The following is a 20,900-nucleotide window of genomic DNA, read 5'->3' on the forward strand; positions in this document are numbered from 1 at the left end:
GACACGTGGTGACGTTACGGGGCGGTGTAGCTTGGTTTCCCTGGTGACAGTTGCCGGGGCAGCGCGAGCAGCGTCCGGAAGAGGTGACCCCGCTGCGGTGGCCCCAGACAGCAGGAGCCGAGTGACCGTTGTAAGTGCGGGGAGGTGCGGAAGGGCGCGGGCTGGAGCCGGGGGAGCCCGCAACCCCGGGGCCTTGGATCGGAGCCGGAGCGCACACGCTCGCCCGGCGCGCAGACACTGGCCGGACGCTCCCTGCGCGCCCCACGCAGAGCGAGGACTCCTCCTTGGTTCTGGGAATCCTCACGCACCGCCTCCTCCCTCTCCAGGCACTGATTTCCGCGCGGCACTAGGGTTAGTGAGGCTCAAAGGGTAGGTCGCCTGCCCAGAGCCACCTAGTAGGTGGCAAACTCTGGTCCGCCTGACCTCCAGCGCCGTCTTCTGGTCTCTGCTGCGGAGGCCTCGCGCCCCACACGCGGGTGGAGCGGGAACTGCGCCACCTGGTGGCAGTCACTGTCCCCCGTCCTTCCGCTCCAGGGCCAGCCCCCGCTCTTCTTCCACCTCTAGACACCTTTTCAGGTGAAATTCCTCCAAATGGGCTTGGCAAACTAAGGCTCACAGATCAAATCCACACCACTGCCTATTTTCGTAATAAAGTTTTTTAAAAATATATATATTTTATTGATTTTTTACAGAGAGAAAGGGAGAGGGATAGAGAGTTAGAAACATAGATCAGCTGCCTCCTGCACACTCCCCACCCGGTATGTGCCCGCAACCAAGGTACATGCCCTTGACCAGAATCGAACCTGGGACCCTTGAGTCTGCAGGCTGATGCTCTATCCACTGAGCCAAACCGGTTAGGGCCGTAATAAAGTTTTATTGGAACACAGCCACACCTGCCCACTCACGTCTTGCCTGTGGCTGCTTATCACTGCAATGGCACAATACAGTAGCTGCAACAGAGCCCGCTGGCCCACAAAGCTTAAAATATTTACCATCCGGCCCTTTACAGAAACAGTAAGGTGGACTCTGTTGTTGAGGTGTAGGAAAGGTGACCTAGAGGTGGCATTATCCAGGGGAAGGCAGGCTGGAAGGAGAGACTGCAGCCAAATCCCTCAAAGCCTTTGATGCATTGGGACTTGGTTTGGGGATAATGGGCATCTACTGAAGCTTTTAAACGTCATGATTGAGTCCCATCCCTAGGAATTGGGTTTAATTGGTCCCATACATGCCCAAATCATATGAATTTTGGGAGCTCCTAGGAGATTCTAATGTTCGGCCAGAATTGAGAGCCACTGTTTTAGGGACAGGAAGAGGGAAGCATTGAGTCTGAGTGATGGAGAGTATTCTGATGCCGTGCAAGGTTTGGGGGCATAGTCAGGGCTAGAGGAGGATGGATGCTCAGCCCAACTTTGGTTTTCAGGGGATTGAGATGCGGCGGGGGAGGGGGGGTGTCTTCTGAACTCCCACGTGGCCACATGCAAAGCTAAGCAGCAAACTCCAGGGCTGGGGGCTGCAGACCCGCTGACTATGTACCGAGCCCTCACGGGAAATGTGCGTTTTGTGAGGTTCGCTTCAGCTCGGGCCTTTTTTCCTGCTCCCAGGGCAAGATGGCCGCGGAGGAAGGCTCGCAGGACACCTTGCGGCTCCAGTTCCAGGCCATGCAGGAGATGCAGCACAGACGGTTACAGAAGCAGATGGAGAAACAGAAGGAAAAGGAACTGAGCCTCAACAGCAGAGACGATGCCCCAGAAGAGCCCTTGGAGGTCTTCGATGGCCTCAGCCTTCTCCAAGCCGGGGAGCAAAACTCGCAAAGCAGCTTTGAGCAGGGGTACATGCGCCTTCGAACTCTCCCCGGAGCGCCACCGGGAGGTGGGGAGGTGGTGGAGGACCAATAGCAGGTAGCTGGACAGTCAGGTTGACTACACATGTGTTTATAAGTTGAGACGCAGAGGTATATTGGCACAGGTTATTATCGAAGACTCTAGAATCTGGTAGGTCTGTGGACGAAATTGGGTATGAAATGTACTTAAAAGCCACTTAAAGTTTAATTGGCATTTTGGAACTCGTCAGGGTGTAGTTTATTCACTTGGATTTTCTTACAGTAAGTTGGACTCTGTTGTTGGGGTGTAGGAGAAAATTGACCTAGAAGTGGCATTATCAAGGGGAAGGCAGGCTGGAAGGAGAGACTGCAGCCAAATCCCTCAAAGCCTTTGATGTCTTTGGACTTTGGGGATAATGGGCATCTACTGAAGCTTTTAAACGTCAGGATTGAGTCCCATCCCTAGGAATTGGGATTTAATTGGTTGTTTCTCATGGAGACTGTGTTTGGGGTTCTGAGGAGCGGGTTGGCTAATTCTGATGGTTCGTTGAAAATCCTGGCTCCGATTCCCACCTGGGAGTGTTCTCTGGTGCAGTGTCCCTTTCCTGGCCTAACGACACAGGAAGTGGCTGTCCTTGAAGAAGCTCTGGGTGGGTTCCTTTGCGATTTGACAGTTGGTGGAAAAGTCGGAGAGTGTCCATGACCTTTGCACTCTGCTCCGAATTCGACGTCCATGGGTGCATGTAGATCTCTGCTGGTTACCAGAAGCAGGAGTCTGTCTTGACACAAAATTCTCTGTTTGTCATTTTACATAAAAATCACTGCCGTTGTTGAGCTGGCTCTTTGCTTCTGGCTTCTCCCAGGATCTTTTTTTTTTTCTTCTCCATCTTCAAATTCTACCTTCTATGGTTTCTCAGTTTTCCAAATGTTCTACTAAAAATGCTAGGTGATAAAAAAATAAAAGACCTCTCAGTAATTGAAAATTCATATGGCTCTTAAATATTCGCTCCAAGTTAACCCCAGAGCTATTTGCAAATGATCTTTCCCCAAATCAGGAAACTGGAAGTGAGGGAGACCTGAGCCATTGGTGGATTAACAGCAACAGCAATAATTTCCATAACCTATAACTCCTGCAATGTATTTACTTTCCGAGCAGCTGTCGCTAGGGAGCCCGTCCCATTCCTAACAATGGAAGCGATCGCAGACACTCGGTCACGTGTTATTCGTGTTCTGGAAAGAGCCTTGCAGACAGTTTATAACATACAAAACCAGCCACCCACCTGATTTTCTGTCAGGTTTCCCGAAAAACCGGAGGCCTGGCCTCAACGTAAGGCGTAGACAAATGCTTTTTGGTCGTCTGGCATGTGTGTGCAATGAAGACTGTCAGTCCCCTTCTAAGCATCCCTTTATCTGCCTTTCACAAGTTGTGATATTTATCGCTTCTGCAGTCCGTCCATTCTAAATGCTGTATAATGAATTTGGGATTTCTTCTTAATCCACACATAATTTAGGAGTGAGGTTTGGGGTTTTTTTTTTAGTTCCAAACATACAACAAGTTTGCAGTTTTGTTTTTTCTAGTGTTGATTTCTAATTGTAGTCAATTGCCATGAAGGAAAATGATCTATAGAGGTATGTCCATTATTTGGCATTTGCTAAGATTGCCTTTGTGCATGTTCCATGGATGTTTAAAAGGAAGATGAATTCTCTTGAGTGGAGGTTTTATCTCTCTCTCTGTTGAATCTAAACCATGTTATTCAAATTTCTTTCTCCTCTCCCGTGGGTGCGCACATGTGCGTGTGGCTCGTGTGCACCGAGTCTCAATTTTGAAACCAGTGTGTTAAAATTGGCTTGTTGAGGGTCCCTTAATTTCCCCTTCCTATTTGGTTCAGACCAGTTCTCATCACCCCCTAGGGCCCAGCGAGGCGCGACAGACCTGGGCGGGGGCCATAACGCTGCCTGTGCCTTGCAGGGTGCTGGAAGATGAGATCGAGCAGCTTCGCCACCAGCTCAGGGAAACCGTGGACGAGAACGGGCGATTGTATAAGCTGCTGAAGGAAAGGGACTTTGAGATCAAACACCTGAAGAAGAAGCTAGAAGAGGACAGATTTGCCTTCACAGGTAGCTCCACCATCGTTGCGATGGGCAAACAGCAGGTTCCAGGCGGCAGGTGCCCAAGGAGAGTGCTGAGGGTCAGCTGTGGTCGGGCTTGTCCAGATGAGTCCTGGAAATGAGGGCGAGGGGAGGGGTGTGCAGGCCAGGAGGCCAGCACAGGAAGTGGGAGGGGGAGAGTGGCAGGGAGAGAGGGGCTGTGGCTCAGCCGGGACTCCTGATGAGGGTTCTGCACGGTGCTCGCTCGCTGTGTATTCCCTGGGCCAGCAGGGCCCACTTTCTGTGGGTGCTCTGGCCCCGACGTTGAATCTTGGACGTGGAAAAGCCCCAGCGGTAGCAGGCATTTACTCTACTTGCGCTGCTGCTCCAGAGAGGTGGGCGAGACGGGGAAGCCAGCTGTTCCCCGGGGATTTCCCAGGACCCAGCACGGTCTAGAATGGACTGTGGCCCTTCAGGTCCAGGCTGGACCTTGGCTGTGTTGGTGGAGACCTTGCCCCATGGGTCTGGCAGGGACCGTGACTTTGTGGGTTTAAGACTGACCTTAGCCCTGTGGGTGTGGGCCGGACGTTGGTTCTGTGGTTAGGAGCTAGACCTTGGCCCTGCAGGTCTGGTGGGGACCTTGGCCTCTGCTCCATGTGTGCCTGTTGAGCAATTCCCAGGTGGCTGACCAATAAACCACAGAGGCAGTGTCACCAATGGCAGAGAGCAGCGGGCCTCGCTGACCCGTGCCAGACCGTCCCTCCCTGCCTTTGATCTTAAATGCCTTAAAGGGTGGGAACACCCAGAGGACCAGTTCCAAATTCAACAGCAAGGGACTTTGGCCTCCTGACCGCCCTTGGGGTTCTACGGCACCTCCCTCCGCGCTCCGGCCGTTCCTGTCTAAAACAAAACACCGGACCAGGCTCAGTGTTGTGAGAGCAGAAACACTCATCCTGGCTCGGGGCTCAGATGTGCAGGGCAGCCTGCCCTTTTGCAAGGCTGCAGAGAAGCGATTGCTCCACCGCCTGCCCTCTCTAGGCCCCACACCAAGCGGCCTCCTCTATGGCATCCCTCCAGCCACCCCTTCTGCAGGCTCCTGCCCTTGCCCATGGCCTTCCCGCTGCTTCCTCAGACACTCCACGCTCTTTCCTGACCCCGGACCTTTGCACTTGCTGTGTCCTCCGCTGAGAACACTCTTCTGCCTGACTGGTCTCTCCCTTCATTCATCCAGGTCTCTGTTCGCACGTTACCTCCCCAGAGAGGCCCTTCCTGACCACCCCTAGAGCAGCATCTCCCCCATCACTCTCACCCCCTTGCCCAGCATCAGTTTACCCCATAACACTCATTCCTCCCAGGTATTGGAATGCATATTTATGCTGGTTTTTTATGCTCTATAAATCTTTTTCATTCACCATTGAATCCCTAACACCACAAGGGTTCGACACTTGGCAGAAACTCAGTTTTGAGTGAATGGACACGTGCATCGGTATTACTAGGTGTTACCACAGAACCCCGTGTAAGAAACAACCACATCCCCTCGGCAGCGCTCAGCAGGAAGCGTTGATTTAGCTTAGGGGTGGGCAAACTTTTTTTTTTTTAATATATTTTATTGATTTTTTACAGAGAGGAAGGAAGAGAGATAGAGAGTTAGAAACATCGATGAGAGAGAAACATCGATCAGCTGCCTCTTGCACACCTCCTACTGGGGATGTGCCCGCAACCAAGTTACGTGCCCTTGACTGGAATCGAACCTGGGACCCTTCAGTCCGCAGGCTGACGCTCTATCCACTGAGCCAAACCGGTTTTGGCAAAGGGGTGGGCAAAGTTTTTGACTCGAGGGCCACAATGGGTTCTTAAACTGGGCTGGAGGGCCGGAACAAAAGCATGGATGGAGTGTTTGTGTGAACTAATATAAATTCAAAGTAAAGGAGCGGAGGGGAGAGCAAGAGAACTGGATAGAACAGCCGGATCCGGCCCGCGGGCCGTAGTTTGCCCACGGCTGATTTAGCTCCAACCTCCGGGGGTAGGCTGGGGATCAGCTGGTCTAGGCTGGGCTGGGGTGGGTCAGCTTTGTTCTGTGTGCCTCTCTTCCTCTTCCTGGGACCAGCCAGCTGGCCTGGGTGCACTGTTCCTGAGGAGGTGACACAAGCGACAAGGGCGAGTTTACCTGCACAAGGGCTTCCCCAGCCTCTGCCTCCACCTTGTCTGCTAGCATCCCATCGGCCGAAGCCGGTCCTCGTCCCCCCAGAGTCAGACTGGAGGGCAGAGCCAAGTCTCGGGGCAGGAGGTGTGGATGTGTGAGCCTGTGACCGAGGAGGGCATGAAGGATTGGCACTTGGTCATCTTCCTAGGGCGTGCCGAGTCTCCGCGTGGCCGCAGTGCGTGCTGGAGTTGGGTTCCAGGTGCCTGGGTGTGCGGGGACTCTCCTGGGCCCCTCTCAAAGCCCTGGCGGTTGGCAGTGGAGCCCGAGTCTGTGGTGTGGGCCTGTGTTCTTCACTGACCTCACCCTCTCTTCCTTCACCCCAAGGGTCAGCCGGTGTGGCTGGGGATGCGATCGCCTCCAAGATCGTCGAGCTGTCCAAACGGAACCGGGTGCTGATGGCCGAGTCCGAGGGTGCGAAGACCAGAGTGAAGCAGCTGAGCAATCGCATCCGGGAGCTGGAGCAGGAAGTGAGGCGCCTTGGTCATCCCTGTCTCCGCAGGGGCCTCAGCACCCCGGGCCACCCCTCCAGGGAGGGAGCCGCACTTGGGGGCTTTGGCTCCTTCTGAAGGGCTCGTGGGTCAGTGTTAGCAGTGAGTTCCTCCGTCTGTCGCATCCTGAGAGGGGGAAGTGTGTCGGGAAGCGAGGGGGACAGAGGTCATGGAGAGGCGGCCGCACAGAGGTTAGGACGGACTCAGCTCCGTCGCTTTGTGACGCCTGGTAGCAGGGCTCCCCCTACGGTTTCCTGAGGAATAAATGACTTCACATTGCAAAGCGCTTAGAGCAGGACCCAGCATGGAGGGAGCGCCGGATGCTTGTTTGTTAAATGCATTCACCGGGATCCTTGCTAATTGGAAGCTTGAGCCAGGAGCATGCTACCAATGGGTCTCACTTCCTCTTTCTGCTGCCTGCTGCCCCCCCACCTCATCCCAGAGCCCTCCTGTGGGGCGAGGGCTCAGCCCAGGCAGGTCACGCTCCCCTAGGAGCCCGGATGGCGTCCATGTGCCAGGGAGCACCCACCAGCCTCTCCTCATAGGAGCCGAGGCTGGAAGCGGTTAAGCGCTTCCTCAAGTCGCATAGCAGGTGGTGGTGCCCGATTTCAAATCCAGCTCTGTGGCTCCGCGGCGCCCTCCCGGTCCCTGTGCCCGGCATGGACCCGGAGCTTCTTTCTCCCATAGCACCGTTCTGAGACCCGTCTCGGGCTCTGTGCCAGGCCCCGGGGAGGCTGCAGGGATAAAATAGGCCTGGTTCTCGCCCTCCTGGGAGACAGACCAGCACCCAGGGCCTCTTGGAGGAGGGAGCATGCCCGGTGGGTCCCTGGAGGATGAGATGGGAGAGGTGGCAGAGGGGCCTCCATGCCAGGCGCCCGCAGGTGCGAGGCCCTGAGTGGGGAAGAAGGTCTGGGATGAGATGCGTGTGGCCGAGAGTGGAACAGGATGAGGTCAGAGAGGCGGGGGTGGGCCATGCCCAGTCTGGCTAGACGGGGTGTGGGCTTCGTGTGAGGAGTGGTGGGGAAGCCCGTGACGACTTGGTGGCCCGTCTGTGTGTGGTGATGGTCTTGGCCATGAGCCCAGGCAGCAGGTCCTCAGCGTCTCCTCGTCTGAACCATGAAGTCCGTCTTTCCTTACCCGCCTCCCAGACGGCTGTCAGGGCTCCCGGGCACAGCCCGTGGCTGCAGCTTCTTCTGGTTAAGTTGTCAGTGACTCCCAGGGCGGCTCCTCCGTGCGGCTGGGGACAGGGCGGACCGTCCACGGAACCCTCTCCCGGGGCATGTGGTGGATGAGGGTTCCCCACCAAAGACCCCAAGGTGCGCCGAAAGGCAACCACGGAGATCAGCCACCACGCACCAGAGGGCGGCCCAGGCTGCTTCATCGGGCGCCGCAGTTGCCGAGCAGAATTAAACATTAAGCGTGGGGTTTGCTTTTCCAGCTGCAGACGGCCCTGGCCAGGCTGCCAGCCAAGGGGGCCACCGACGCAGGAGCTAAGCCGCCGAGGGCCCAGCCGGGAGACAGCGCCTTGGTATGCATCTTCTGTGCTGGGAGTCAGCAGGGCAGCCACGGGGTGGGGAGGCGGGGGGGGGGGGGGCGGGTGCCTCTGTCCGGGGTCCACCTCCATCTCCCTGGGGAGCGGTGCCACCATCGCAGCATCCGCACAGCAGCCATGAGGGAGCAACAGCCCCGCCAGGGATGCCCAGCGGAGGCCAGGGAGGGTCTAACGCAGAGAGGGGCTCAGGAGAGGCCCGAGGACCTGGAACCCTAGGATTTCAGGGCCAGAGGGGAGGGCCTGCTCCCACCGGCCGCCGACTCTCAGTCCAGCACCCTTTACAGCAGGCGTCCTCAAACTACGGCCCGCGGGCCACATGCGGCCCGCCGAGGACATTTATCCGGCCCACCAGGTGCCGCTGCCTGTCCTGCTTAGCAGCCGACTCGTCCTGGGCCCGCAGTGCGCATAGGAATTTGTTCATAGTGTTTTTTTAACTATAGTCTGGCCCTCCCATGGTCTGAGGGACAGTGAACTGGCCCCCTGTTTAAAAAGTTTGAGGACCCCTGCTTTACAGCATCCTCCCTGGGAGACATCCCACCTCTGGGTCACCCCGGGGACAGGGAGCTCACCGCTGTCCATGGAGCCCTGCTTTGAGGGGCAGTTTATTTTGTGAGAATTCTTCTCGTTACTGGAGTCTCAAGAGCATCCCAGGAGGCCTCCCCGGGCATTCCCCTGGGAAGCAGCCGGCTGGTGACCCGGGTCCAAGCCTCAGGACTCCAGAGCTCCTTTCCCAGCCCCTCCTCCCTGGCTGCCTCCCACTCAGGACCGCGTGGCTTCATGCCCGTCCTGGGGAGAGCTCAGTCCTCAGCGTGCAGCGCCGGGCCCCTTGGGGTCCAGGGTGGATGTGCCTCCTGAGGGCCAGTCTGTGAACCTGCCTGGCTGCTGAGGGGGTGAGGAGGGCTGGCCCTCGGCAGGGGCTGGGCTGAGTGGCAGGGCCTTTCCTGGTTTATCCAGAGCGCTGAGCGCCTCCGTGCCCCTGGCCAGAGCTCCCGGAGGGGGAAGCGCTGGTCCTGGCACTTGTTGAGACTGACAGGATCTTCTGAGGCCTGTGACCCAGAAAATCAAAAATCAGGGGAGCCCAAGAGGGCAGATGAGTGGCCATGTTGAGGGAAGGAGGGGGCAGGGCCTTCTAGAGGGGCTGGGCTCTGAGGTCACAGAGGGAGCGTACCCCTCGTCTGAGGCGGCTGGGAGGTGGCATGAAGAAGGGTTCCTGAGCCTTGCTGGAGAAGGGGGTGGGGGTGGGGATGGGGCCTCCCAACAGGCAAGCCAAGGCTCAGAGGCCGGGAAGCATCGGTATTTCTATCATGTTTGCTAGCGGGTGTCTGTCAGCTGGAAAACCTTGGCCTGCAGCCCAGGGCCCATGTGGGGGGTTGCGGGGGGGGGGGGGGGGAGGGTGGGAGGTGGTGGGGGTGGAAGGGAATGTGAGCCAAAGAAAGCTGGGGTGGGGTCCCCATGGAGGGGGGCCTCGAATGGCAGCTGGGGTGGCTGCAGGGAGCCTGGACGGTTTCTGATGGAGGAGCGGGCGATGGGCTGCCCGTCTCAGTTCATCAGTGCCCTGTTTTTCCTGGGCATCCTCTGACCAGAGAGAGAGAGCAAAGGCCATGCCCCCCTCAGTAGACTGTTCAGAGTGGAGCGGGCGGCCCGCCCTCTGCTGGGGCTGCAGGAGGCGGTGGTGTGAGCGTCCTTGGCGCTGTCTGCCCCACGCCCCCCCCCCCCCCGTGGGCTGGGCTTTAGTTATCCCCTCCAAGAAAGCAGCCCCGACCCACGCCCCCCCTCAGAGCCTGTGGGATTTCACTCTGGGCGGACACAGCTTCGAAACGGCAGGAGGTGGGGCTGGCCCAGCTGCCGGGACAGGAGGGCTGGGCCGGGCAGAGCCGAGGGCTGCCGGGTGCACGGGGGCCCAGCCCCGATGGGAGCACCGCCTGGCGCTCAGCCCCCTTTACCAGCTGCCCGGCCAAGTCGGGCTAGGGCCCCTGGCATCGCCCTCTGGCAGAATCTGCCCCAGACAGCACCTTTACCTGTGCGATCCCGTCATCACCTCGCAGGCCCCCGGAGGCTGGTGATACCCCCCATCTTACAGATGAGGAAACAGGGCTGGAGAGTCATCACTGCCCAGGTTCTAGATCAGGTGCTCCCTGCGTGCTCTCCCCGCGCTCTGAGCAGGTCACTGCCCAGCAGGGCCCGTGGGGCTCCTGGCACCGGAGAGCTGACCGGCAGGGGGTGTGGCTCCCCATTCCAAGGCAGAGTCGCTGGGAGAAGACAGTGCCCAACAGCAATGAGAAGGGATGGCAGGCAGCCAGACTGGGTTGGGGGGGGGGGTGGACACGTTAAAAAATAAAAAAGGATGCACTTGGGTCTTGTATAAGTTCCCAGCTTGCAGAACTGTTCACGTCGGTGATTCTGTTTAGCCTCACGGTGGTGCTGTGGGAGCAGGACCGGGAAGTAGTATTTTACACCCATTCCATAATGAGCAAACCTGGTGCGGCCAGGGGTTTCCCACTGGGCTACCCAGAGCCTTTGGGGGTCCATGGCGCTTTGCAGACCCAGGCTACTCGGATCTGCCTTTCCCACTGGCGTTGACACTGGAGATTTTGTTGTGTCTGCTAAGGGAGGCTCGGAAAGCCACTGCAGTCCCGCCCTGCTTCCCAGAATGCAGCCCACCTGGCCTGTTGGGACAGGAGCAGACGGTCTGTGCCATGGCTGGTGGGACGCCCAGCCCACCAGCCCGCACTCCTGCTGCCCCGATGCCTGGGCATCAGCAACAGCTTACGTGGGCCAGTCGGCTAGTGCAGGGGGAGGAGCCGGCTTCTGATCCCACCTCTGGCACCCCCAACCGGCTGTGTGCCCCACGGCAAGTTACTTCCCCTCTCTGAACCTTACTCTCCTCACCTAAGGTAGGGGTGTGAATGGGCTGAACTTGGAGTACCTTTCACGCCAAACTTCTGCAAGTCTCAGGAGCTTCTACTGAAGACAGAGAAGTGAGCAGCACATTGGAGAAAATGTTACATTGACTAGTTTAAATCAAACATTATTTAAAAAACAAAAAACGTGGCTAAGAGTTTTCATGGCTGCCACAGCTCTTCAAGCCACGGAAATGGAGCGTTTGGGGATTAAACGGGGTCCGTATTTCTGTTCGGCGAGCTCACTGCGAGGAAAGGGACCCAGGCCCGGCTGGGGGTTCCAGGAGAGGGAGGCCCCACGTGTTTAGATGGCAGTGTACCTTCTGCAAAGGAACCAGTTCCCTCTCTGTTCCCAGTGAAGATGGGTGAGCTGTGTGCTGGTCTCTGAGCACTGCAGAGAGGGTGCACACTCTGGAAGTGTGGTCCCCCCTCTGTGTGTGTGTGTGTGTGTGTGTGTGTGTGAGAGTGTGTGTGTGTGTGTGAGTGTGTGTGTGTGTGAGTGTGAGTGTGTGTGTGAGTGTGTGTGAGTGTGTGTGTGTGTGTGTATATGTGTGTGTGTGTGTGTGAGTGTGTGAGTGTGTGTGTGTGAGTGTGTGTGTGTGTATGTGTGTGTATATGTGTGTGTGTGTGTGTGAGTGTGTGTATGTGTGTGTGTGTGAGTGTGTGTGTGTGAGTGTGTGTGTGTGAGTATGTGTGTGTGAGTGTGTGTGAGTGTGTGTGTATATGTGTGTGTATGTGTGTGTATATGTGTGTGTGTGTATGTGTGTGTGTGTGTGAATGTGAGTGTGTGTGAATGTGAGTGTGAGTGTGTGTGAGTGTGTGAGTGTGTGTGAGTGTGTGTGTGTGTGTGAGTGTGTGTGTGTGTGAGTGTGTGTGAGTGTGTGTGTGTGTGAGTGTGTGAGTGTGTGTGTGTGTGTGAGTGTGTGTGTGTGTGAGTGTGTGTGTGTGTGAGTGTGTGTGTGTGTGTGTGTGAGTGTGTGTGAGTGTGTGTGTGTGTGTGAGTGTGTGTGTGTGTGTGTGTGTGTGAGTGTGAGTGTGTGTGTGTGAGTGTGTGTGTGTGTGTGAGTGTGCGCTCTCGCAACACTCAGAACAAGGCTCAGCCCCCAGAGTTGGGCTGACAGGATTCACATTCACCTCCCTCTCTCCCAACCAAGTGCCCAAGCCAAGGGGCCTTGCCCCCACCCACCAGCCTCCGCTTTACAGCTCTAAGGGGCTGACAGCGGAACCTTCCTCACAGGGGCTGGTGAGGATGGAGTGAGAGGCTCCTCGCTGAGCACTCGGCAGGGCCCCCGGCACGTGCCCGCATAACGGGGGCTCTGATTGTTATCACTACTGAGGCTCTCCATCCCGTCTCTCCCAACCAGCCGGAGACCCCGGAGCTGAAGGCCTTGCAGGACAGGCTGGCGACCGCAAACCTGAGGATGAGTGACCTCCGCAACCAGGTGCAGTCTCTGAGGCAGGACCTCCGGATGGCCCAGAAGGTATTTCAGCGCCAGGCTCAGGCCTTCTTGGCTGGGGCTGGCATCGGGCAGGGGCATGACAGGGACAACGGGCTCCATTCAGGACGAGCGAGGGCTTGGCCCCGTGGGCACCATGCTGCTCGCTCTGGGTCAGGCTCCAGCTCCAGTAACGTCCTTCCACCAGCCCTGGAACAGAGCCGTTTGGCGAGTGGGGTTGCTGGCTGCCCCGGGGACCCCTGCATGCATGCCCGCGTGGAGTCCACCCTCTGCCCTGGGGCGAGGAGGACAGTGCTGTCCACCCCAGGGAGAGTCCTTAAAATCTGCCTTGTGCCCTGTGCACCCCAGTGGATCCTGGGTCTCTCCTCCATAAGCCACCTTGGACTTGGAAGCCAAGGCCTGCCTGGTGCCCTGTGCCGTCGGTAATATTAGAAAATGAATAGGTTGTTTGTGTATTTCAGGCCCCCTTTCAAAAGGAAAATGCTCAGGCGTGGGATGCAGGCCCAGCGGGTCCATTATTTATTTTTATTTACACAGTGAATTCTCTGGCATTTGTCTTTCCTGCTGGAACCGCTCAGATTTCCAAAACAGTGTTCTATTGTAGAAACAAGCGCCAAGGACATGGTGCGCCCGGTCAGGTTCCCGTGACAGGCTTCAGAGGGCCCGGGCACAGGCTGAGCTCGGAGCTGGAGGTGGGGCCTGAACGCCTCCCGTCGGCAGCCGCAGCGCTGGGCCTTCCGGAGCTAAACTTCCCCCACTGACATCCATCAGCCCCTCTGCCTCGCTGCCCTCAGCCTTGGCCCCTCATCAGTGGCTTTCACAGAGGGCGTGGCCGTCCAGCATGAGCTCAGTGCTAGGTGACCGGCGAACAAACTAAGGAAGCAGGTGTTGGTCAGTTTTGTGGTTCACTCATCCCAGAATATGTCAAGAGCAAGGGGCCCCACCTGGGTGTTGTCAGCAGTTCCTTGTCCGCTCTAAGCATCCATCGCCAAGAAATGGTGGGGATGAGGGGCCTGCCGCCTCCCCGGGGGGAGCTGCTCTTGGAGGGTGGGCAGCTGGCCTCTGGGGTGGAGGCAGGCTGTGCAGGCGGAGGCCGGGCCTTCTGGGAACCCTGCGCACCCGCTCTGCCTCCAAACATCCGGGCCCTCTCTCCGGGCCACACTGAAGGCCCCGCCCTTTCCAGGTGTTGGCCAACGAGGTTGGGGAAGATGTGAACATCCAGCAGCTTCTGTCCTCGCCAGGGACCTGGAGGGGTCGGGCTCAACAGATTCTCGTTTTGCAGGGCAAGGTGAGTGAGTCATCAGACTTCTCCCGGCCCTGCGCAGAGGGCTTGAAATGCCCCCGAAAGACCCACAGGGGCCCACATCAGAGACACAGGACCCCAAAGAGGCCCCGTGCAGGGTCGTTGTTTCCCATTCTCCCCACCCAGCCTGATTTTAATTTGTTACTCAGTGAACAAGCATTTATGTAACAGTTACCATGTGCCAGCCACTGGCGCTTCGCAGAGCCAGAGCCTCTGATTTATTCGACTCCAGGCATATTCCCCCCTAGTTCGTGGAAACTTGCGTGACTGGTGTCCTTGTAGGCTTTTCCCAGTTTTGTCCAGATGCTCGTAGACTTTTGAAAGTTTCAATACCCAGGAAAAACTCAGCTTCGTCTCCCTCTTTCTGTTCTAAACATTTGGAGCCTCCCTGGAGGCTCAGAGCAGGGGGAGTCCGACTGCTTGGACTCAAATCCCAGCTCTCCACTCACCAGCCGTGTGGCCTCAGGCAAGTTACTTACTCATTCTCTGCTCTGTTTCCTCATCTGCAAACCCTGGACTATGCTGGTACCTCCCCCACAGGGCTGTGGGAGGACTGAAGGAGTCAGGGTGTGTAACGTGTTCAAGCACAGGGCCAGGCCCGAGGAAGCGCTGGACCGAGGTTAGCTGTGCTTAATTTCTTCTTTTTTGCCTTCAAACCAAGAAACAGCAGTAGGTGTATAACTACCACCGCTGCTGAGCACTTTGCCCTCATCCCAGGGACTTCGGGGTCACAGCTCCTGGGTGGCTTTTACCCTCGGGGTCTCCTGTGGGATCCTTGAAACCAACCCAAGGAGGGAAAGGCCCTCGAAAAACTATAACTCATGACCAGTGTGGGGCCTTGGGGTTCAAGAGACTGGAGTCTGAGTGTGGCCTGAGTCGCTGGTCTACAAGTTCTGTGACCTTGGGCAAATCACTTCTCTGTGCCTCAAGTCTCCCCGCCTGTAAAATGGAGGTGATAGTCCTTTTCTCATGGGTCGTTGTGGGTTCAGTGAAGTAACATTGGTAAAGCACAGTGTTTGGACGTAATAAGCACTCCACACAGTCACTGTTGTTGTTAAGTTGCGTAAATAAACTTGTAAGAGTAGTCGTGTGCGCTTCAATGCCTAATGGAATCGCCACACAATGCCACATGAAGGCGTGGACCTGCGCTTTCACGGCCTCACTGCTACCCTTTACCAGTGAGCCTGGTGAATTTTGCTGCCCCGCCCCCACCCGCTCAGGTTTACCCAACTCTGTTCCATCATTTATGTGATGTCGACATGGGAACCAGGGTTAGAAGGACCCTAGGAATGATCCACTCCAGCCCCCGTGTGATAAAGCCACCTACCTGCCACTTGCCGAGAGCCTGTGAGAGCTGGGCCAGTGCTGAGGGCTGCCCCTGGGCCGCCATAGGATCTCCCAAAGCACTTGGTTACCACCCAGGTCCCAAGGCCCTGCCCCTGAGCCCTGACCTGTTGGCCTGGAGTGGGCCCCAGGATCTGTCATTCCAAGAAGCATCGTGGGGATTCCCGGGCTCAGACACGTTCAGGGTATACCCTTAGGGCAGCCGTGGGCAAACTATGGCCCGCGGGCCGGATCCGGCTGTTCTATCCGGTTCTCTTGCTCTCCCCTCCGCTCCTTTACTTTGAATTTATATTAGTTCACACAAACACTCCATCCATGCTTTTGTTCCGGCCCTCCGGTCCAGTTTAAGAACCCATTGTGGCCCTCGAGTCAAAAAGTTTGCCCACCCCTGCCTTAGGGCCATGTCACAGATGAGAGACATGAGATTCAAGAAGTTACGTGAGGCTCTGAGCTGGTCTCTCAGCCTCCAATCCCTGCCCTCCCTCTGCGGCATCTCTCGCACTTGCCAGGAACCCGGGGCCGCCCGAGGAGCACCCCATGTCTTGGGTGGTCTGTCTGTCAGAGTTCTTATTGTACTGAGGTCCTCTGTCCTCTCCCTCCCAGGTTCCTGGGGTTACACATCTGCTTCTCGGCCTCAAGGCCCTCAGCGATGGGGTGATCTTTCTCATCTACTTTGATGCTTCCCCTTTCCAAGCGAACCCTCTCTAGTGTCTTCTCTTGTTTTGCTCAAGGTGCCACCTCAGATCCCTCCCCTCCCCAGCTCCCCTCCTATGGGGCTTCCACATCCATCTGGAACTGTGGTCTCCTCTGCTTGGTGGGGTCCCCCGTCACCCCTCAGGGTGGCCCTCCGAGCAGTCGAGTCTGACTGCAGACCGGCTGTGGAACAGCGAGTCTTACCCCGCTCAGGTTCGAGAGCTTGAGAAGCAGCTGGGACAGACCCAGAGCCAGTCTGTGGGAGCAGCCAGTGACGAGCTGTCGGTCTGTCCCGACCCAAGGAAGCTGACGGCACAGGAGAAAAACCTGCTGAGGATCCGCAACCTGGAAAGGGAAAAGCAGGAAGGCTGGGAGGTAATGCACACCCCGGGGAGGTCGGTGGGGCCCGGAGATCATAACGCCCCTGCAAGGACTCAGGCACCCCTTAGAGGCAGGAGACCCCGGGGATTGGGGTCACCGCTGTGTATGTTCCTCACAACCTGAGGTTAGCTCGAGCCGCCTGTCGGGTCCTCAGGCAGAGCCCATTTCATGAACTTTGGTGGCCCCATCCTGGCTGATTGGGAGGTTTCGATCTGAAATGTCCATGGTAAGAGGAGAGGGCAAGTGTCCCGGCCCCAGACGTGTGCTGGGCCCAGGTGGCCTTAAAGGAGCAGCGCTGGGGCAGGTGGGCGGCCTGGTATCACCCCCAGGGCCCGCATCACGGAGGCACAGCTCTTCTCTTATCCCAGCTCAGGCCGGGGTGGGGGTGGGGACCACCCCTGGAGGACAGAGCCAGAGGTGGCCCGAGGTGGCCAGTGCGTTTCCTCTCAGCCTGACTCTGGCAGAGCGGGGGCAGCTCCTGGGCACCTGTGAGCTTGAGCCGAGGAAGGAGTGCTGGCATCCACTGGTGCCTTCTGCCCTGTGCTCGGTCGGGCAAGGGCTGGAGTCCGGGCCGCGGCTCCACTGACTTGCTCTGTGGCCTTGGACAAGTCCCCTTCCCATTCGGGCGTCATCTCCCAGTGAGCGGGAGCGAGGGACCAGGGGTGCTGGCGGGCCCGCTCAGCCCTGCCCAGGCCTGCACTTTCTGGTTCCAGAAACTGGCTGCTGAGCGGGACGCCCTCCAGAGAGAGCTCGAAGAGCTGAAGAAGAAGTTTGAGGGCGTGAGGTCCCGGAACAAGGTGCTGTCGAGCGAAGTGAAGACCCTCAGGAGTCAAATGGGGACCCTCGTGGAGAAGGGCCGGCATGACGACGAGCTCATCGATGCCCTCATGGTACGGCCCCTCCCAGAAACCTGTGACCCGGCCCCAGCCCCAGCCCCAGCCCCTGAGAGCCCTCACTCGACCCCATATGCCACCTGCATGACCCAGCAGCCCACTGCCTCCAGATGCTCACCCAGGGGCAGGGGCAGCTCAGAAGCTGCCCAAGGGCGTCTAGAGGTCACAGTGTACGAGACGGATGTCAGGCACAAGCCGCCAGGCCTGTGGACGCCAAAGGAGAAAGAAGTGGGTGAGGGCGGAGGAATGGGACGGCACCTTGGGTTATTTCTCATCAGGGAATGGGAGGGACAACTGAGGGGCCAGCACAAACTCTTGTCTGTGTGGCAACACGGAGCCCCTCCCCTCTGGGCCCCGGGGGAGCAGTTTATAATGGTTAGTCCCCAAGATAACCCCGAGGGTCTACGTTACAACCCGGTTTCACAGACGGGGAAACTAAGACTCCCGTTGGCTAGATAAGTCACCCAAGACCATACAACCGAGTTGAAACCAGGCTTATCTGCCTGCGATGCCTTTGATGAGCAGCGCCGCACCGCGGTCCTGACCCCAGCCTGGCCTGTTCTTTCTGGGGCCTGCGGCACCCCGGAGTTTTGACTCTGAATTCCAACACCGTCACCAACACCGTCCTTCCTGGCCCCGAGGCAGGACACTGGGGGGGCCGGGGCGGGGGGAGATGGGGCCTCCAGCAGGTGCTGAAGGATTCCTGGTGAGGGTCCAGGTACTACCTGCAAGGGTGGTCTCCCAGCAGAGGGGGATAGGGTTTCGTTTTGCCCAAATGAGAGCCTCCCCCTCCCCCCTGCACTGGCTGAGGGGCTGCCATCTGAGCTGCTTTCTGTTGTCCCCAGAGCCCCTTGGACGTCCTTGGCTCCAATTTCAGGGAGAAGCAAGTTGAGGAGAGGGAAAGGGCATGGCCCCCACCTGCCCGAGTGCTTTCCCGGGACACAGTGTCCCCGTTAGGTCCCTGCAGGCACAGGGAATGGTGGGTTGCTGGTGGGGGGTTGGGGGGTCGGTCGTCCCTTGTCCTTCCTTACCCAGGGGCCATGGCTGACCCTCACCTGCCCTCCTGCTCGGCCCCCCAGGTCCAGCTGAAGCAGCTACAGGAGATTCTGGGCAGCCTGAGTCTGCAGGAGGAAAAGGCTCGAGCCTCCCAGCACCGTCTGGACCAGCAGCTCAACAATGAGGCTCAGCAGAGCAGCAGCCTGGTCGCCCAGCTGCAGGCCATGGTGGCTGAGCGGGAGGCCAAGGTGCGGCGGCTGGAGTTGGAGATTGGGCAGCTCAGCGTGCAGGTGAGCAGGGCACTGGCTCAGCCCAGCATCCATTTCCCAGTCCTGGCGGGTCCGTCCACCATCCAGAGACTTCTCAGCCCCGTCCACATCCTTCCACCTGCCTCTGTTCAGGTTGCAGCGCATCCTGCCTGCTTCCACCCGGCCCCCCGCTCATTCTGCACACACCTGTCCTCTCTCAGGTACACACCTGATTGTCTCCCTGCTCTGCGCAAAACCTGTCCCTGGCTCCCCATCACCCTGTCCTCACCCCAGTCCTCAAGGGTCCAGGCTCCTTCCAGCTCACCCCCTCCTCCTCATGACCCAAGGTGGTGGCTGGAGTGCAGCCTTCACACTCACATTCCAGGTAGCAGGAAGCCACACTTCCTCATCCAGCTAGCGGGGCACCATGTGACCAGCTCTTGCTGCCACCCCTCCTCTCCTGCGCCTTCTCTTCACCCTTCCTGTTCCTGCACGCTCTGGCCACAGTGATGCCACTCAGCTCCTCACTGAGCCCTGCTCTCTGCCCACTCCAGGCCTGTGCGCATGCCTGAAGCTCACGCCTTCCCTTTCCTACCCCACACCCTGCCTGGCCAGCTGCCTCTCAGCCTTTAGGTCTTACCCAGTATGAGCCCCTCTGGGAAGCTCCAGGGCCCCCGTTCTCTGTTATGTACCTCTCCTGGGCACTCTCCGAATGCCCTGTGCATCCCCAAGCCAAACCTGTCACACTGCGCCATCATTTTCCAGTTTTCTCCCCTTGAGGAGACACAGATCACAGTAGCATCATCACGGTAGATGCTCAGTAAATGCATCTCAGGCGTGAGCTCCGGAAGATACGCTGCCTTGGCCGACCCCTTGAGCGTGTGGCCTGGGCTGCTAGGAGTCAGGCATGAGGGCTCTGTGGCCCCTTCCTGTGGTGCTGATGGTGCTGGGGACAGGGGCTTTGGTGGCCTCTGGGGAGGATTCCTTGACATCCACACAGGTTTCCCAGTGACGGGAGCCTCTCAGCCAGCTTGACCGGAGCAGCCAAAGGTGTGTCTCAGAGCATCCCTGCCCTCAGTTCCCAGGCGCCGTGGTCCAGTGGGAGGCACTGGAGCCTGGGGAGCCCTCAGCCCCCCGCTGGTGTTGGCAGGTGTGGGCGGTTTGTCCTGTAGCCATTCCTCTCCAGAGGCAGGGCAGCCTGGGCCACAGGATCGGCTGTGGTAAAGCCCCAGGCTGAGGGAGAGCTAGGGGCAGGAGGAAGGCTTGGGGACAGTATGTGTGGCAGTAAGTGGGGGCATCTCCTCGCCGTCCTCACCCTGCCTCTCGCCCAGGCTCACTGGGGAGTGAAGTCTGAAGGGCACACAGGGCGTTCCAGCATCCCCACCTCAAATGGGGGCTGAGGGCTGACCCTTCCCTCAAAGGTCACCAGCCAGCTGGGGGCAAGCACTGCCCACCACACAAGTTTTCTCAGAACGGGTGGGGCTGTCCACTCCTTGCTGACCTCTTGCTGGGGTCCTTCAGGCAGGCCTCACTGCTATCCAGAGGAGGGAGGGGCGGGGCGGGGGAGGGATGGGGCCCGGCTGCCTCTCTGGCTGCAGGTGTCTGGAAGTTCCAAGTGTCTCCAGCTGGCGGCGAGGGTGGGGTGGCCGAGAGCGACGGGCCCTCTCAGGACGTCAGCCTCTGATCGCCCGCAGGCCGTGCGTCCCTTTGGGACCAGAATGTAGAACAGCTCTCTGGCCCAGTCCGGCCTTGCACCGGGCAGCTCCCTTCTGAAGAGAGGCATTATTCAATGTCATTATCATGCAAGGAGCGCCGGCACCAAACAGGCCTCGCGTCTCCCTCCTGAAAAGAAGCCTCTTTCATGTCCCCTGAAAGGCCCGGAATCAAGCCAAGGCCCCCTCCTGCCGGCCCAGGCCTCGGAGCCAAACCCTGAGAATCGATCCCGTGTCTGTTCCCTGCAGTATCATCGGAATAAAGGCGTGAGCGAGGGGTCCAGTGGGTCCGAGGTCAACCCCGCCTCCACCGAGGTCCCGGAGGACCCGGGCCTGGCCAAGTCCCCGGCCTCGGCGGGCGATCGCGGCAGGCTCAGATCCCCTCGGTAAGTGGACCGTGGGCTGGAGGGCTGGGAAGTGAATGGTAGGGATTCAGCGGAAAGGAGGCTTCTGCTGCCTCTGCTGGGAATTTGGAGATGGCTGTGGCGTCGTCCTCCCAGCTCGAGGGCCTCTCCTGCCCCGCTGGCCCCGCATCTGCTTGAAGGGCACTGAGGCCCAGGCCCCGTCACTTCCGGAGCCTGCGGTTGCAGCTCCCTGCACAGTCCTCTCGGGACTCACCCGCTTCTGGGACTCACAGCACAGACCCGTGCTCGATGGTTCGAGGCTCTGATGTCTCCCGTTTTCTCGTTTTGAGCAAGAGCTCTCCAAAGAAGAGCAGCCAGTGGACTGGCCACCTCCTCGGGTCTCCGGGCCCTGCTAGCCCCTGCTCCCCGCCCACCTGGTGAGGCCCAGCAGGGCCAGCCTGCCTCCCCGCGGTGACGAG

The 20,900-nt window shown here is 58.5% G+C and overlaps 1 protein-coding gene across 1 annotated transcript in view; it reads left to right on the forward strand.

The window, feature by feature from the left end:
- The window catches only part of CCDC13 (coiled-coil domain containing 13), a 33,856-nt gene continuing 12,956 nt past the window's right edge, over positions 1-20,900 (forward strand). The window contains exons 1-11 of the mRNA XM_080674690.1: positions 1-130; positions 1,602-1,828; positions 3,789-3,937; positions 6,435-6,577; positions 8,037-8,126; positions 12,415-12,531; positions 13,691-13,795; positions 16,061-16,222; positions 16,942-17,118; positions 18,201-18,407; positions 20,327-20,463. Of these exons, the coding sequence (XP_080530816.1) occupies positions 1,608-1,828; positions 3,789-3,937; positions 6,435-6,577; positions 8,037-8,126; positions 12,415-12,531; positions 13,691-13,795; positions 16,061-16,222; positions 16,942-17,118; positions 18,201-18,407; positions 20,327-20,463 (1,508 nt within the window). The 5' untranslated portion in view covers positions 1-130; positions 1,602-1,607. The remainder of the gene's footprint in view (positions 131-1,601; positions 1,829-3,788; positions 3,938-6,434; positions 6,578-8,036; positions 8,127-12,414; positions 12,532-13,690; positions 13,796-16,060; positions 16,223-16,941; positions 17,119-18,200; positions 18,408-20,326; positions 20,464-20,900) is intronic.

The sequence above is a fragment of the Plecotus auritus genome (genome assembly GCF_963455305.1).
Source record: "Plecotus auritus genome assembly, chromosome: 6".
NCBI classification, from domain to species: Eukaryota; Metazoa; Chordata; class Mammalia; order Chiroptera; family Vespertilionidae; genus Plecotus; species Plecotus auritus.